We start from the raw sequence: 18,403 nt of genomic DNA, 5'->3' as shown, positions 1-18,403 counted from the left end.
GAAGAGATCTTTACCCAGAGCAGAACTGCAGTGCTACCTCTCAGAAAAGTGACATCGCTGTGGCATCAGATGTACAAAATGTGCCAACAAACATGGATGCACTGAGCCCCACCTTTTTTGTTAGAAGGTAAAGTATTGCAATTGAGAAGCTAGAAATATTTTTTAAAAAACTACTGCTCCAGGAAAGCAGAATGCTGCAAGAATATAAAACAAAGTTAAAGGTTTATTCCATGCTGAAAAGAGAAGAAAGGAAACAATGTTTCAGCTGTGAAGCCTTCTTCGGTGTGTAGGGTTCCACAGCCAAAACGTCTCGTTTCCTTTCTTCTCTTTTCAACATGGAATAAACCTTTAACTTGTTCCTTTGCAGCCTACAAATGCTGACGTGACTACCTACTTGAACTATAAAAAAACAGTTTTCATACTGGCCATTTACTAAATATAAAAAGTTTAGTACTACTATAATGATACAAAATATTCAGGGAACTGATGATTCTGGATGTGTAGTTAATCCTTCTTACCACTATATATATATAGCTGTTTTACGTACTTAAATTATCAAGGCCACTCACTTCATATTTAATACATGCGTATCTACCTTTGTAAATGATCTGGATGAGAGCTTTTCTCCAGCAAGGACTGGTCTACTCAGGAGTGCTGAGGTACTGGGATCAGTGTGAGAGCTTAAACTACTAAAATCAATTTCCATTAATCTTCTAAAGGCTTTTGACCATTAGTATGAGGACGGCCCAAGGAGTAAGTTACACAGTATGTATTTAAGATGTAGTCCCAAAGACTCACAAATTCTTGAATATAAAAAATATTGTAATCCCCTGTCAGAAAGGAAAGGATTAATTCTCTTAGGTATAACCAACACTGTGCAGCTGGAATACACGCACATTCTCTGTCAAGAAAAAAAAGAAAAGCTGAGGAGTCATTCTCAGAAGGCCTGTGATGAAATGATGTAGATGTGCACATGAAGTGCACACAGTCACACAAAGACTGAGGAACGCACTGCATAAGGAGCAGTAATCACAATTCTCAGAGGTAACCAGAAGACTAAACCCAATGGTAAAAATCACGGCAATAAAGTGACTTTCCTCTTATTAAATACCTTCAGTAGTGCTAAGACAGATTAAGGCAAACATTGTACCTAGCTGTATCTACACCCCAGCAGTTCAAAACTAGCCAGAGGAAAAGTATTAAAAACACCAACTAGGAGCTTTTGATTAGGTCATCTTCAACACTTCCTGTTCCTTTATTTTCTTTAACGTGGGTCTAACAATGCGCAGCCACATATCCTTTCCCCAGCTATCTTTAGCACCTTACGGCAATATATACAATAACTGAAAGGTCATTCCTTCTGCAGAGCCTGATCAGGTCAGAGCAGATGGAGATTTCAGCCCGATCTATTGGATATTAACGCACAAACCGACAGGACCTGCAGTGTGATCCTGCCGAGCAATTGAGCTCATTACCATGCTCTGCACACGGAGAGGAAACGAAGCAACACGTTGCTTAATGGCATCCGACTGGCTGTAAGTGAGAATAGTGGGAAACGAAATAAACAGCCCCTTGCGCGCTACAGGCAGTGACCTTCTCTTAACAAGTGGGCCCTGGGCCTCGGGACACGAGGACAGGCAGGGCAGCGCGTGTCCTCCGAGCGCTTGCTAAAACCCCACTGCGCCAGCTGTGCCGCTTATCCAATTTGCAAAATGGAAATGCCGAGCCAGAGCATCCCATCTTTGTAAATATCAGCCTGACCTTCTTTCAGTGAATACATTAATAACCAGCGAGAATGAATTCCTGACTGAAATTTAATTGCAGACCCTTGTCGAACGCCAGCACAAATAGCACGGCGCTGGATTAAAAAACCCTGGATTACCGACTCCCGTTTTAATTATTTCCAAACTTCAATTTAGTTAAGGTATTAAAAAATAATCCTCATCAAATTATGAAAATTATTTATGATACAATTTTATAAGAGCACACCAGGCTACTGTTTGAAACGTATTCAAGTAATCATTGTAACGAGGCTACAGAAGGCTGGGGAACGACCTGCTAAAACCTGATCTCTTTTTACATTCTTTCCTCCTTTTATTTGTCCACCTTTGCAGAAATTGAAGCCTAAATTGCCAACAAAGAAGTAATGGCAAAACGTGAGCCGCTCTAGCTACATGGGACTTTCTCCCATCTTGCAGTGCCACCTCATGGGTAAATGCTGTAATTGCAGTGACTCAAGAAAGGTAGGCAGTATAGTTTCAAGAGAGAACAAAAAAGAAACTGTTCTTCTGATCGGAATTGTACTATGACAACATGCTTTATTTGAGACTCAGAATACTAGTTGGGGAGCAGAATCTCTACTTATATCTGCCCTTTTAGATTGAAATGTGACATAGAACATTGCACACTGAAGATATGCAGGAAAACTGATGTATAGATCATGGATATATTATTGCCTTGGTACTGGGAGTCTGACAGTGAACAACAGTAGCATATATGGACTTGCTTTGAAACAAAAGCTGAAGCTATAATTGACTGCTGAAGGGAATGGGGCTGAATTCATCTGTCAGTATTCAGAAGTGCATGCTTGAGGTATCCATTAATAAATTCCTCTCCACACAAACAATGTGGTAGTACTGCAAGATGGAAGCCTCTCAGCACAGAAGCAGATAAAGACTGAAACAGGCCTCTTGTGAATGCAGCAATACTGTATCTCTGGAACAGAAAATGGGTTAGTCATTCAATTAATCTTAAATTGCCCAGGTTCATTAAAGTGCCATTGTTGGTCACAATTCAGTAATTGCAATAGCAAACAATGAATGTATAAATTTTTGAGGGGTGGGAGTGTGCCTTACATTACCAGGTAGCACAGATAACGGTAATAAGCCAGAAGTACAGAACAGCTGTCAGACTGCACTGTGAAGCAGCTGATAAAGGTGATGGATTGAAACAGGAGACCGACAGCATGCAGGAAAGGACTGGATAACTGAGCTGAATGGCAGTGCACCAATGGGATTCATCTTCACCAGCAGTTTCTGCACTGAATGCAGAAACACAGAAAAGGGAGCCAACATTCGCTAACTGTGGTTCCCTATTGTGTACCAAGAATGTGCCACATGCAGGTCAATGCCCTCTGCTTTGCTTTTATTATTGTGCTCTTCTCTTTTGTGCATTTTATATTTGCATTATTTGCAATATTAAATTTATATTTGCATTAGATGCAATATTAAATGCCCCAGTTCTTACTTCAACTTAACATCTTCAACCCAGAAGAAGTACTTGATATTTATGAAAGTCCTCTGATTTTTCAATGTTGAAAAATTGACTGGCGGAACTAATAACATCTAGTTGTGCACCTTCTGCCAATCATTACAATCAAGTCAATCTCTTCGGCAGGAGCCCCTCACATCCTCTCCTGCACCTGATATACTGATTTAGCAAGGGAAACCACCAGGGGCAGCTTCAAACTTGGATCTCTGTTGCCACTTTTCCTGTCCTTAAACACACTATCAGTGTTTACGAGGGGGCCTACTTACAATATAGTCTAGTAAATAAATCCAATTTGCTCCTTTAATCTCCTGAGGAAGAGCTGTAAGCACGATGTAAGCAGGAAAGCAATCGATAGAGGTATCTAATTCATCCCAGTTCAGGTAGCAGGTGGCCACAGCATAAGCATTAGCGGTATCACCAGTTGGTGTAGTAGTATATCAGAGCCGTGCTGGAATCCAGCAGCAGAACACACAGCTTTTGGCTGCGATTCTCCCCCTATGGTGAAAAAACAGGAAAATTCAAGAACGTGCATTTATTTTTCTTTTTTATGAGAAGGCTTTTTGCATCAGTCAGTCTTTTCCTGGTACCAGGATAATGAGATCTGCAGCTAAAGAGCACTCCTCTCGGAGAGGAACGTGAGGCACTTAAAATGTGACGTGCGTTCAGCAGACCTTCTCATCCACATGTACAGAAAGACCCGAGCGATTAACAAGGCAGATCAAGGAAAACTGTCAAAAAATGAAACAGGCAACGGCTTTATAGGTGGGAGGGAGATGTCACAGATTATTCCTCTTATTGGAGAAAAGAAGAAATTTGCTTTGTACATTCTACTGTTCTAATTAGACAAGGGAAAAGGCAGAGAATGTACAGCCTATTTCTCTTCACTGCACTGTACATTTCAGCTGACAAGGACACTATTCAGAGTTAATTCCAGCTCTGTAACCCGTCCTACAGCAATTGCATGAAGTGGAAATAAATTATAAACCTCAGATCCATAAACACTGTGAACACAAGGGAGGACAGGTCAAAAATAGATCCGAGTGACAGGCCATTTTTGGCTAGGAGGCGTTATGACATTTCTGCTTACTAGTCCATATTGAATGGGCTTTGTGCTGTCTCTGTGTGGTGTTCAGAAACCAAAATTAAACAAACACACGGAGATAGGTATTGAATGAAACAAGTAACCAGAGCTGTTAGAGTGACAGAGACATTTGTAAAGCATTCCTAGGTCTCTGGGGCCCTGTTATCTTCCTACATGCAGGCGCAAACCTGATTTTTACAGAGGCCTAGTCTACATAAACAAATGTCATTCAACCACAGTGTGTGTTAGCTGTTTGAAGTCAATACCCTCTTTTGTCTGCTAAGCTCAGAGCACAGGGCTCAGTCAGGGAAGTCAACAGTCAGGTCTTCAGAGTGAATGAGTGACTAAATTATCATTCACAGCAGGTTTCCAGTCTTGTGTTTTACTCCTCACCTCTTGTTTGACATAAATTAGGCAGTGTTGCTGTACTGGCCAAAAAAACTACATGTGAACATATATAAACTGTATTGTGTTTCAAGTATAATTCAGCAGGCATCATGTAAACATCTAAAGATGTTATATTCATGCAAAAAACAGCCTGATGATTTGCACAGAACTGGATATACATACATTAAAACATATATCAAGTATTCAATACTCCATTTCTTTTTACAATAACCCATGAATAAAACAATATTTATTTTGGAAACTATAGGACAGCATTACCGGAATGAAAACCGACTGAGGGGTCAACTCAATAAAACCAGAGCCTGTTGCTAATCTGTCTTCCTTGCTGTTCATCTGAGCGTGCTGTTTGTTTATTCAGTGGTCTCGGTTAGTGTCTGTCGTGTCTGCAGAGGGAGCGTGAAAGGTTCCAGAGGCTCTTATGATTCCAGAATCCACTGCACTTTAAAAGAATCTTGTGCTTCCATGATAAAGAGGCTGCGGGTCCTGTGTTTAGCTCTCTTTTCAGGCACTTCAGCTGGAGCAGAAGAGCCAAACCAGGCTATTTAGATGGCGATTGTGTCTCAATGCACTTCACATGAATAAAAAGTCTTTTATCTGAGAATCTGGAGAACTAGCTTGACCCCATCAATGGCTGGATCCTTGGCATTGCAGTAAACAGAGCTGGTCTTTACAATGGAGTCGCAGTAATCAGTAATTTCGTAACCCCACCCTCCTATTCTCCATTCTAGAGAACCGACATTTCAGATGCTCTTCAAAAATAAATAGAAAGAACACTGTCAGTTAGACAAACACGAGTCTCCACAGTGCAAAATCTGTCTGTATTTATTATTAAACACCAACAAAAAACAAATACTGTATGTGCAAGCAGCAATTTTCATTCAGGAGCTGTTCAGTTACCAGCAAGATACACAATGAATTAAAATGCCATCATCAGATTAAGGGCTGTGTATATAATTCTGATTATCACAGTACCCCCCAACCGATAGCAACCCCTGTGCAACCTGCAATCCAGATGCTTCCCTGCACTGCTTTCTCCAGGAACAGTTTATAGTGCTTCCAAACTCAGAGGTTCGTCTCTCAGCAGGTCTCCTTTGAAAGAAGCAGCCTCAGCCGGCTCAGTGGCATTCACATGCGCAAAAGAAGCAGGACAGCCTTCCAGCCAGACTGCAAACGAGGCTTGTTTGACTGTGAAAACAGTCACAAGTTCTTGAGGGCAAGAATTATTGTAATGCTTTTGTGAACAAAGGAGGTCCAGAATAAGGAAGATGAAGAGACAGCGGGGCTCTCAGTTCCTTCTCCAAATTTCTTACGTGAGGCAGGAGAGGGTTCTTGCGTGTCATGTGGTGCTGCAAGCTGTCAGATGCATTATCAACCTGTCAGGTTCGATTATTTCTCTGCCCCAGCCGGCAGAAATGCAGTCTTTCATAACCAGACCGGCCTGACAGAGTGAGCAGGACAGCACCCTGCAGTGAACGCATGACCAGAACCCCCTGCCACAAAACAGAGCCATTTCATCAGCCTATTCCTAATTTCCACTGCAATCACCTACAGGCGTTCAACTCCTCCTGCTTACTCTGCCTTTGGTATTCTGCGCAGTTGGTAGGGAATGAATCCTGCCTGCAGGAGAATCTTGTAATTGCACCAGCAGAGAGACTGATGTGTTCTGAACTGAAGAGAACAGTGACTTCCTGCATAAGGTCCTTACACACTGCACCCCATCCTCATCTTTCTCTGGCACAAATCAACTTTGTCTCATTCAGTCCAGTGCTGGACTCTGCAAGTCAATTTCCTTTTCCTCATGACATCTAAATCTGCTCACAAAAAGTGTTACCACAGATAGGATTTCAGAGATAAGATACGATAAGAGATAAGATCACTTTATTAGCCATATACAATTTCTTGCATTAGGAATTTGTCTTTTCGCATACCCCAACTTGCTCTCCATCAGACACACAGACAGAGAAGCTTGGGGTCAGATCACAGGGTCAGCCATTGTACAGCATCCCTGGAGCAGTTGGGGTTAAGGGCCTTGCTCAGGAGCCCAATGAAGTAGGATTCCTCTGCCGGCCGCAGGATTTGAACCGGCAACCTTCCAGCCACAGGCGCAGATCCTTAGCCACAGATCCACCGCCCGATTTTATAGGAAAAGGAAGATTTTTTTAGATGCTAAAAACACAGTAGGAGATCTCTCAGCTATTCCCACTTCTCTAAATTGTGTTAAGACTTTTTGCTTCCCAATTTATTCCCTATTTTTAAAAAGAAACTGCCATACAGACTTGACATTGCATAGGTGTACTCTAGGACGGAAATAGACTAATAGAGTCATTCTATTAGTTTACATTTAACCCTGCCACCTTCCTTCAACATGTTTGCTTTTGAAATGGATTATATCTGAAAGGAAATAAATTAAAATTCTCCTGGTAATGAAAAGGTAGATCATTTGTCTGAAACAATCAGTCTTGATTAACAATGAGCAGCAGCAGTGGACAGTATTTGGCTGTGTGAAGTCAAACTGAAATTATTCCTGTTTTGGGTTATAAAGTAGGTAAGTCCTTGTTGCTGGAGTCCATGAGACCAGTGAACGCCTCCTCACAGGTCCAGAGGAAGGGATCAAGATTGTTCCACTAGCCCAGTGCTATTCAATCCTGGTACTGGAGAGCCAGCTTGTCTGTGGGTCTTCATTTCCATTCCAGATTGAACAGAGCATGTCACTTGCCCTTTCTGTTCTCTTATGGAAAACTACTTTTTCCTGGATGTTGGCTAAAAGCAAGTCAATGATCCATATAGCAGCACAGTTTCCACAGTATGTTCCAGCTGATGGATCAAAATGCATTTGTTTTCTATTTCCATTCTTTCCATATAAAAAGATACAAAGAATAAAAGTGTGGTCAACAGCAGAATATTTTTTAAATTTGGTATGTTAAGGGAAGAACAACGGGTACGCCTCAAGTTCATTGCTTGAAAGATGTATAACTATTTACTGCCTTTATCAAGGGTTTTCAAACATTGCTTTCCAAAATATTGCAGGGCAACAACTCCACAACAAATTAAACAGTGCAAAACTGATCAAGGAGGGAGACCTCCCTGATCTGTTGCATGACATCCTTATTGGTCTTTCCAGGCTCTTTTGTGGACCTCACGCAATGGAATATCTCTGCAAAGCTTTGTGCTTCCACCTGCCCTCAGTTTGGAGAGCGTTAACTTGGATCAATCTCCTGGAGGCACGTGGCCAGCGGGTTACCTGTGTGTCCATGCAGAGGAGAGTGTGGTCTGGGCAGAGTGGGCGAGGTGCTGGAGGTCACAATCAGGCTCTTCCTGTTGCTGGTCCGACAGCTGCGTGGAAAGACAAAGAACTGCATGTTACGGAGAGGCCCTTCAATCACAGCCAGGAGTGTGACAATTCTTAGAAGCACCGTGAAAGCACTCTTAATGTATGCTAATTGCATTATAGAAAAACACGGCAGAAGTGGAAAAGTGTCACAATAGTAAACCTTTAAAAAAACGTGCCCCCGAGCCCAGTAAAGCATCATTACCAACTCCAGAGGGAAAGACTGCACACTATGCTGGTGAAGAATGACCTCCACTTCCTTCTCCAAACAAGCCCTGATGTTTAACCTCTGGGGCATGGATTAGAATTTCATTAAAAGTAGCATGGTTTTCAGTGTGTCCATGCATACATTAGTACAGATAATGGACTAAGAGGGTATAAGGACAAAACCCCACAGGCATCAGGAGTCTCACTGGATATAATGTATTTTGGCATCCAGGCATTTTTCTGATTTATCTAAAAAAAAATTAGATTATATACTGTAGATATCATCATAATTATGATGACTGTCATGTTTTCTAGGATATATCTCGTCTCCTGCTGCTGAATACTATAATTGCCCCCATTTTAAATCACATTCAACATATCATATCAGGTCACAGCTAACCACAATATTTGCCGATTCTCTGAATCCTGACGTAGGAGATTCAGGAAGCAGGTGATGGAAGTAAATTGAAACCAACACAGCTGCTACTTTCGGAGGAATCGGTCTCATAACTTGTTTCCATGTGTGCAGGCAAGCTACAATAGTCCTTGCTTCCATTATGTTAGGGTTTAATAACAGGGTTTAAAACCTATCATGCCTGACAGCTTGGGTTCAAATAGAGTTGAGGTTACACATAATACAAGTACGGTTGAGCTGTCTTAGCTGACAGCAGTTGATGGACCACATCATCAAAATACAACTGCACACAGAGTATAATTTGAAATTCTACTTCAGATAAGGTCCAGCTAGTGAGAGATCAGGTTAGAACTCAAGTTCACTTCAATAGCTAAGAGAGGAAGACATCTAACAATCTGCTGAGAAACAGCCCGGCAATATTGTCCTTCATTTAAAAAAAAATAGACACAGGCATCAAATCTCACAAAACATCTTAAAAAAAAGACTGATAATCACTACAGTATCCAAAACATCACTATCTCCTGTACACGCTGACTTACAGAAAGAGAATCAAGAACATTATTAGCAGCAAATGAAATTTACAACTCATTACGCTTAAGCAATTCCATCAAATGACCATTCAAAGCCTTTGCAAAACATGATCCATCTGCAACATGGTTCATCGGGGAAATGTAAGGAGGACAAAGTATGCTCCAGTTCTCATTACATGGCAAAGCCTGACACTTGGGTAGCCACCATGCTCAACAAGACTGCTTCATAATCAGCTTTTCAAAAGGGATTAGTGTACTATTTGCAAGGAGTACTACCTGCTGAAGCACAGTTAAGCCCAGTCTGCCAGCGTAACAATACGATATAATTAAAGCACTTGTACTCAGGAAAGGAAAGCGATAAATATGCACGAACACATGTATTGTGTACTGAGCATAAACACATGTACAGTACTTCAGTACTGAAGCAAAGTCTGCAACTATGCCTAGCTTCCTGTGGAATCTTTTAAACCTCTGGAATTCCTCTGGAATTTATTTTTTATCTTTTAGTATAAAGATAAAAAATAAATCAATGCCAAAGGGATTTTTTTCCAAAAAATTTAGCTCACATTCTAGAGTTTTTAGACATCGAGTTGTGACCCTGAATGTATTGGAATGGTTGAGGCTCCAGGAAGAAATGTCACGATGTTTTGAAGTGAGGGAGAATGGGCTGGGTGCTGAAGGAACAATTCAAGAAAAATCTGATGTGGAAACAGACTGACTGTGGGACAGATATGACCAAACCATCAAGAGTACTAGAATACATCAAACAGACTCCATTAGAATGCAGAGCTGCAATGAACATCAGGGTGAACAATTTGCAGGGAAACATACCCTTCAGTTCAAGCAGCTGAATCTAACTCTACTTAAAATACAAAACCGTGAGACAAAATCATTGATACTAGGCAAGTATCTGTGATCTTGGATGTGTAAGACAACAGTCTTTGGGTTCCAAGGTAATAATTTGGTATTGACACTGAAATGTAACCAAACAACCTTGTCAAGTAAAGACTTTATTGTTGTACACACAGTATCTGCAAGATGAACTGACAACCTTAGTGCCTGCGATTGACATTCCTCGCTTTGCCTGCCATGAAAAATGTCAAAGTTATTTCTGTTTATTGATGAGCACAGAATCACGCAAATAGAAGAAGCAAAAAGGTCACATAGTATGGACTTCAGGCTGTGTGTCAAGGCAGAGAAATGTGAGTGGACACCTAGACACCACTCAACCAGAAGGACACAAGCAGTACTGGCTTGTATCTTCCCTTGTTAGGCAACATGAACAGACAGAAAACTAAATAGCATACTCAAAAGCCAACGTGTCAGTTATTTGACTTTAACTATATAATGTATACTGCAGACTATTGGGTTTGGAGAAAGTACAAAGTTTGATACACAGCACTGCAAACACAGTATTATTTGACAGAAGACAGCCAAGATCATTTTAACATTATCCCACCATCCTGTCCTCAGCAGGACTGACGTGTAAATGAAACATGTAATACTAACTGCAAATTACCATAAACAACATAGTTTGTAATCGTTTTAAAATCTAATACACACACCAGTGGTCTCCAATATCCTCAAAATGCAAATATTAAGTATGATTTCACAGCCGTGAAACTATTTTCTAATAAATGAATTTCCCGCGCAATTAAAAGCAGAATTAGAAGACAGTCCACAAAAACAAGTTTCATAGTTTCATAACTTGAGTATTGTAACAAATATAAAAACTAACTATAAAAACAACATTATGGTACTATTTTGGTTCTTAGACAAACACTACATTTATTTTAATGTTTTAAAATAACAGCTTAATGCATACAGAAAGGCACATAATTATTGTACCCTATGCATATACTGTATCTACGCATATATATTTTGTTCTTGTTGATTTTTTATTTTATGCCACAGAATGTTCACTTATGAATGAAAAGCACAAATCAAAAAGCCATACAGATCTATAAGAAGGTTTCTGCCCCTTAGGAAAGAAAAGTAAAAAGGCAGAAGAAGTGCAGGAAGAGAACAGGAGACAGGTGAGATGGGTAGCTAACTCAAAGAAAAAAAATGAATGGACTAGCAGATTAAACAGAGAATATATATTTACAAGGAGGATATGGAATATTTATGAACTGGATGAAATGTGCAGTCACAGGGAAAGGGGACTGAAGGGTCATTCAAGCAATAGGCTCCTCAGGGAAGCAACTGGTCTACAGAAGATAAGTAGCATACTGTAAATGCAAAAGCGTCAGAAAGGAAGACTGAATCATGAACAACAGGAGGATGGTGACAACTGTGCCATCCCTCGCACAGGCTAGGACAAAACACAGTGCACACTGCGCCGTACAAACCTCTGCCAACACATCTTTAAAAAAATAACAATACCCCATGCAAAACAAAAGCCTGGAAATTTTGCATATTAATGATAAGAGCAGCTGTGTGGAATCGTCACTGTGATATGAAAGTTATGCCTTAATTACAGTAATTGAGAGAGGCATTTGTTTTGCAGTGTCTGATGCCACAGAACACAGGATTAATTAGCTTTTGTTTTTTTTTGTTCTAGATAGATGGAGGAACTGGGTCGCCTGAGAGCTGCAGGAAGCATCTGTAAAAGAGAAATAAGTCTGTGGTCCTATGCTGCTCTCTTGCAGATTAATGAGTTTGGTTCAGAGCTGCTATCTAACACAGCAAACACACATGCACATAGAGCTTAGTTAATAGATTAAGAATAAGAAGAACATCCATTTACTATGAGAAAGCTGCTTATTCCTGGTATGGCTTGCAGAATTCCAAAGCCTATCCTGAAAGCACAGGCCACAGGATAGTGGAAAACCACTTTAGCTCACAAATTACAAAACAGCTTTTTAATCTCAATGAGTTAGTGAAGACAAACATCACAGTTAACTTTGACACACTATAAAAGTCACAGAAAGAGGCTCCAAGGCTCAGAAAAAAACTCAGAGGAAAGAAATGAACTTCAATCCTTAAAGACTTAGAGTTACACAGTAGCCTACAGTCAAACTACAATTCCTATGAATTTCATACATTTAGTCTTGTGTTTTTCAACTGTAGCTGTAGCACACTAAGTGGCCAAAAGCAAGCAAAAGTCATGAACCTAAGATTTTTCTGTTCTTTTGGGGCTGGTAAAAGCTCTTTATACTCCAGTGCAACTGATGATTTTGACAAAAGCAATAGGTTGGATTTATTCCCTTAAAGAGCCTACAACATACAGTAATTTGAAGGAAAGTGGAAACCATTTCTACTATTTTATTTAGTTATTCAGACCCGAGCTGTTCTTTCTCAATTTTAATCAATTATCAGATCAGTGCGTTTGCATTGATAAATGCTTTTAAATGGATTTTGCCAAAGTACTAAGAAAACTGCAATAGGGCACATACAGTTATACTTCCATTCTTATGCTTTGCAATACTTGTACAATACAATGCTTGTACTTCTCTGCCCAGAGAATAGGTAGGATAAACCACAAAATAAAGCTTTTAATCATACAGGGGCACTGATTACTAATGCCTGCATGTATATCTCACTGAGATCAAAGCTCCAGTTTCCTGCTGAGGCCAGTATGTCAGGTGGAATGGGGTGTAAGTAATGCGTTGGATTGTCAACAGAACTAATTAAGAACAAAAAAGAACAAAATTACCTTTTGAAGCTCAGCATTTCAATATCAAACCTATTACAGTATCCCAAATCCTTACAGAGTGGAACAGGGTGAGATGAGGATGGCTGTTTAGGAAATGTTACATTTTGGTATAGTTTGCAGTATTAAAAGATGACTGTTAGATGAATGGCTGTTGGCTAGGCAGGGCCGGCTTTAGCAATTGCGGGGCCCAATTTGGACCATTTTGGTGGAGCCTTCTAGATTTAAGATTATTTCAAATTAGGTATCAGGAATATATGCTATTACGTTGTTTTAAAAATGGTAGATCACTGAACTTCTGCTTTTGGTTACATAATTATACTTTTTGCTCTCTGCTGCCCCCCTCCCCCTCCCCCAACCTCTTCTGTAGTGCATTCCTTATTTTTCAAAGCTGGAGGTGGCAACCCTAGTGCGGGGCTCCTGTGGGCGCGGGGCCCCATTGGGTCAAATCAATTGGTTCAATTGGCCTAAGGCCGGCCCTGTGGCTAGGAACAGCACATCTGCCTATCCTTCGTCTCCCCATGCAGTCCAGGAGAAGCTGCTGGGAGTGGACTCACACAGAAAGAAATGGCGATTCCAAAGTGGCTGAGTATAAAATAAAAAATGAAAATGAAGGAAAAGGGTATACACAAGTATCAAACAGTCATGGATCAAGCCTTGGTTTCGTTAAAAAAAACCCATAATATATCAATATTTTCCTGAAAGAAAAAGGACATGTAACACAAAACACGAGCCATTTAATAAATTAATTCCTGTAACCTAGCACCTTGCTGGCCTCTTGATTGACATTTATGTATGCTGACACCTAGCTATACAGTTCTGTATGTTTCCTTCTTGAGAGAACATTAGATGAGACAAAGCTTTGAACAGCTCTTCAAAACCTGTCACAATCTGGATACGTTATCAGATGCCATTAAAACAGTGGGCCTCACAGTTTACTCCTGCTATTAGCACTGCTGTTTTTGCACACACAAAAAGAATCAGTGACCTATTTTTTTTTCAAATGGTACTTAAGATCTTCGCATTCAGTGGTTGTGCTCCTAACTGCCTTAAAAACACTGAAAATAGTAATAAATTTTATTAATAAAACACATTACAGGGACTTCAAAATGTGCAATTCTAGAGAACAATTTCTGATAATCTCCAAGACAGTTCTATTATAATATAAGCTGAGATCAATCCTAAGCATTTATCATCCCTCGTTCAACAATCTGCATTAGAAAACTCTGAACAGCTCGCTGTCAATAAGACTGCTGTGCTCAATGAAAGAAAAAAAAATCAATCTTTCATCTTCTGGCTCCTTGGAGAAAACTGTTTAAATAGCATACAAGCCCTGCAATACATATTTCATAAAAATGGGTACTCGTTGGTTCACATAACCCTCTCCCTACCTTTTTACCCCAGAGACAAACACATACTAGAATAGCACTGAACTATTACATATTGTTAATACTGTCTTAACGACTGCCAGACAACCCTTAAGTCACAATTCCAAATCTGACAGCCTGGGAAGATCAATCTAAGAGCCCGTAATTAAGTTATTAAGATGAGTGCAGGCGAAGCACGCGGATTCACCTAAGGAGAGAATTGCATCCTGAAGGAATGGAAAAGAAAACAGCTTCGAGGCAGCAGCGCTTAAAAACGTCAGCAGAAAAAATGAATTTTTAAAGGCAAAAGATTCAGTCGATTTCACTCTGAAACTCCCTGTTGTGAAGTGCAGGAGATGCCTTTTATGTCGAGGGCGCTTTTCTTTTAATGTTTTGGGGGCATTTTTACAAATCCGTGAAACCACAGACTTCCCAAGTTTTCACTATGAAGGAAATATCACAGACTATAAAGATGGCAACTCTCTGATCTGTTAAGTGAGAAAAAGATGCAGAGTGACTGCTTTAAAGCCACAGAGAAGAAGGAATACGACTATCTTGCTTTTGAAGACCGACTTACGATCTCAAGGTTCTGGCTTTGAGAATATGTTATGTTTTTGTGTGAGAGTTTTAAGATTGGCAAGTTTAAATTTCTGTTCTAGCCAATAAATGTGGCTCATAGCCTGTGAGATACTGAGCTATTTATAACTACAAAACATTGAGTAAAAAACCATAAATCTCTTGTTTGGCCAGAGACATCTCTAAACTTTGAAATGGACCTCACCATAAAAACGCAAACTGACTGTTCTGCACTAAAGCAATGTCCAACGACAAGAATTTGGATGTCTTCTTTAATGATTATGCAGCTAAAAATGTGCAGAGACAGATGGGCAGCTCACTGTCAAACAGAGATCACAGTCAAACGCAGAATAGGTGCAGACAGGGCTCCTACTACCCAATTCAGAACACTATTTATCCAATGAATTGTATTTTCTCCATCTACAGCAACAGGGAAAAGTATCTTTATCAGTACACTTTCAGTGCAGAACAAAAATGGCCAACCTTAACCTTTCCAGTTCTCAAACACAGACTTATTGGCACTGTTATGCCAGCAACATTCAAAGGTGATTAATGTGCTCTCTGTTAGAAGCCTTCCATTGTTCTTACTGGAGTCCATATGCAATTCAGAACAAGCTGAGAATGCTCGAGCACAGCCACTGTCACTGTTGATTTCTGTCTTGTACAAATGCTAATGTGCCTGTTAGCAGGTATCGATCTGTCACTCCAGGGGAGCTGCTGATTTTTTTTTAAATTCAAGTGAATTAGGACGCAAATACAGGATGCTTGTTTTCCTGCTACAGGAAAACATGTCATGCATGTCCACTGCAATTTGTGGGACCTTCTCTTCTAATTTAATTTTGATATCCATTTAGTTTCTCTTCTCTCATTAGATGTGCGGCGCAGCTGTTTCATGACTGATATAATCTGTGTGTAATGTGGAAAACGATCAAATCTTGACTAACCCCCGCAATCCCTGCTTAAAGAGGCAGAGGTGTCACCTACACACAATCAGAGTATTGATCGTAAAGAGGTTTTTTAGTGATTGGCTGTGATGTGTTCAAATTTAGTTTTTCATAATGCTTTCTTCACGTCTTTTTGTGATAATGGAGCAAGAAAGTGAAGTCAGTGTACCAGAAGATCCCTCTAATTCTGTCTTTACTAACTGCAATACTTACTTGGTAATGATTGTTATTGAAAATAACAATCCATCAGATCTTTGAACCTCAGGTATAAAGAATCAGACAGAAAACCTTTAAAACTCCAAATACCACAATTTAACTGCTGAAGTGCACGCTGATCAAACACCTGTACAGTAGTTCCAGTGCATATTTCCCACCTCCTTGTTTTTTCTACCAATCCATTTACAATACTTGAGAACCTTTCTTTGGCTGCCCATCTTAAGCAGCCATAGTAGTTTCATGTGCTATAATATGGGCCCCTTACCCACGTTTTTTTCAGCTCACAAGAAGCTCTTCAAAATAGAAAGTAAAGAACAAGTAAGCAAATCTCCAGAACTTGACAGTATTCTACGAACTGTACTTAAGGAAAGAGGAGTTGTTATTCATAGGCCATTAACATAACAATTCCAGGAATCAGTCAAGCTAGGGGTAATACCAAGTGACTGGAAAATTGCTAACGTAGTCACCGTACATAATAAGTACAACAAAACTGAACCAAGTGATTATAGACCAATATGTCTTACCTCCATTACACGCATGGTTATGGAAAAGATGTTTGGAATTAAACTAGAGGATCACCTGTATAGCACTGGGATTCTAGATTACATTCAAGTATCTAGAAAAGGTTGCTTAGCTACTTTGATTTCTTTGAACAAACAACAGCAGCAATAGAAACAGGTTTTGATATATGTTTTTTGTAAGGAGATACAAAGAGTACACAATGAGGTTGGAGAGGCAGAATTAGCAGAGTGCCAACGGAGCAGTACTGTAAAACCATGGTTATCAGTATTCTAGTAAGTAAGTGGATATCCTAGCTTCTTCCAAGACATAACGGGTGAGATCCTTGGATGCCAAAACATAAACCCTCTACCCTTTTGTAACCTGCAAAATAATAAAGGACAGCTCTTTCACATACTTAGATGACATTTTAAAACAATCTTCCACCTTCACTTTTTGTTTTTATTTCCTAAAACATAGATGTGCGTCAAATGTAAGGGTGCAGAAGACAAGTACCTTGGCACAATCCCTACTTTCACATTTCCTACTTCTTTTTTACTGCTACAATAAAAAATATATAAAAAGACCCAAAATCCACATTTTAAGCCCACTTCATTCAGAGAGGATTTAAGAAAGACACTTATATTAAAAAGGTGGGGAGTTACTGATGCCCATGGGCTTATGAGCCAATAACACACTGACTTATGAACAGGATTTTTTTAATGAAAAATCTGCAAGTGTACCTTGACAGTAACACCAGGGCAGTTAAACAAGACACGTAACCAGTTGTTACTTTTATCACTGTGGCAGCTATAAAAAGCAATGCATTAACTATTAATGTTATAAGGACCTCTTAATTTCTGAACCCACTTTCCGAGCCTTAATCCTGACTGCCTGTGACAGGTGGCGTGTTCACAATGACACAGAGTTCCAACCCAATGAGAGGACCATTAATAATTCAGACTTTATCTGCCTGTGAAAAGAGGACTCACAACAACAATAGAGACCAACTCACATCACCCTTGTATTATATATCAGGCTGGACTTCCATTTTTAAAAGACTAACATTTTGATAAAGGCTCAGTGGGAACTTTGACATTATACTCTTACACTGTTGGCTCTGATTCTGAAACCCCTGAACTCCTTCCATGGAGATCTAAATTGTGTTCATTAGAATATAAGAAAGGTTGCAAACAAGTTTGACCCATTTAGCGTCTTTGGCATTAGTTAATTGGTTCAAATATTCTCATCCAGCTGTTTCCTGAAACAAGCCAGGGAATTAGATTTAACAATATGGTTCGGTAGCTTGTTCCATTCTCCCACTGCCCTTAGAGTAAAGAATGCCCTTTTCTTGGTTATAAGTGCATTCCCGGGTAGTTTCCACTTGATTCCATGGGTTTAGTGTTCGCCAATGTTAATATTGAAGAAGTCTACCATGTGGATATTGTCAACACCTTGGAGGATTTTAAACACTTGTAAATAACTTCCCATGTAGTCTTCTCTGTTCAAGGCTAAAAATATTAGGGTGGGACATTCCCTTAAGCCCTAGTATGTATGTTATTGCTCTTCCCTGGATGGACTGCAGAGAACCTTACTGGTGCATTATACAATTTCAAATAACAGTCTCCCTAGATTTAATTCTATGCTTTTAACTATATATCATAATGTTTTGTTTGCCCTTTTAATTGCTTCCCCACTCTGTCTAGAAGATGTAAATGATGTGTCAACATAAAAACCTGTAAGTCTTTTTCATCATTCATACGTGTAAAAAGAAAACAAGGTAACACACAGAATTAACTTACAGTAAGACCTAAATATTTTGACTAAATCTTTAAACAAAAAGACCAACTATCTTAGTATGATAAACAAATGGCAAGTTTTTAAAACCTTCATTATCTTCAACCAACC

The 18,403-nt window shown here is 39.7% G+C and overlaps 1 protein-coding gene across 4 annotated transcripts in view; it reads right to left on the bottom strand.

Moving 5' to 3' along the window:
• mast2 (microtubule associated serine/threonine kinase 2) overlaps positions 1–18,403 on the bottom strand; it is a 172,267-nt gene that overhangs the window by 36,323 nt on the left and 117,541 nt on the right. For all 4 annotated transcript variants that reach the window (XM_088927342.1, XM_088927343.1, XM_088927344.1 and 1 more), the window contains exon 5: positions 8,001–8,092. In XM_088927342.1, the coding sequence (XP_088783468.1) occupies positions 8,001–8,092 (92 nt within the window). The remainder of the gene's footprint in view (positions 1–8,000; positions 8,093–18,403) is intronic.

Source organism: Atractosteus spatula, chromosome 11, assembly GCF_055471065.1.
Source record: "Atractosteus spatula isolate fAtrSpa1 chromosome 11, fAtrSpa1.hap1, whole genome shotgun sequence".
In the NCBI taxonomy this organism is placed as follows: domain Eukaryota; kingdom Metazoa; phylum Chordata; class Actinopteri; order Semionotiformes; family Lepisosteidae; genus Atractosteus; species Atractosteus spatula.
This window is presented reverse-complemented; position numbering and strand designations above follow the sequence as displayed.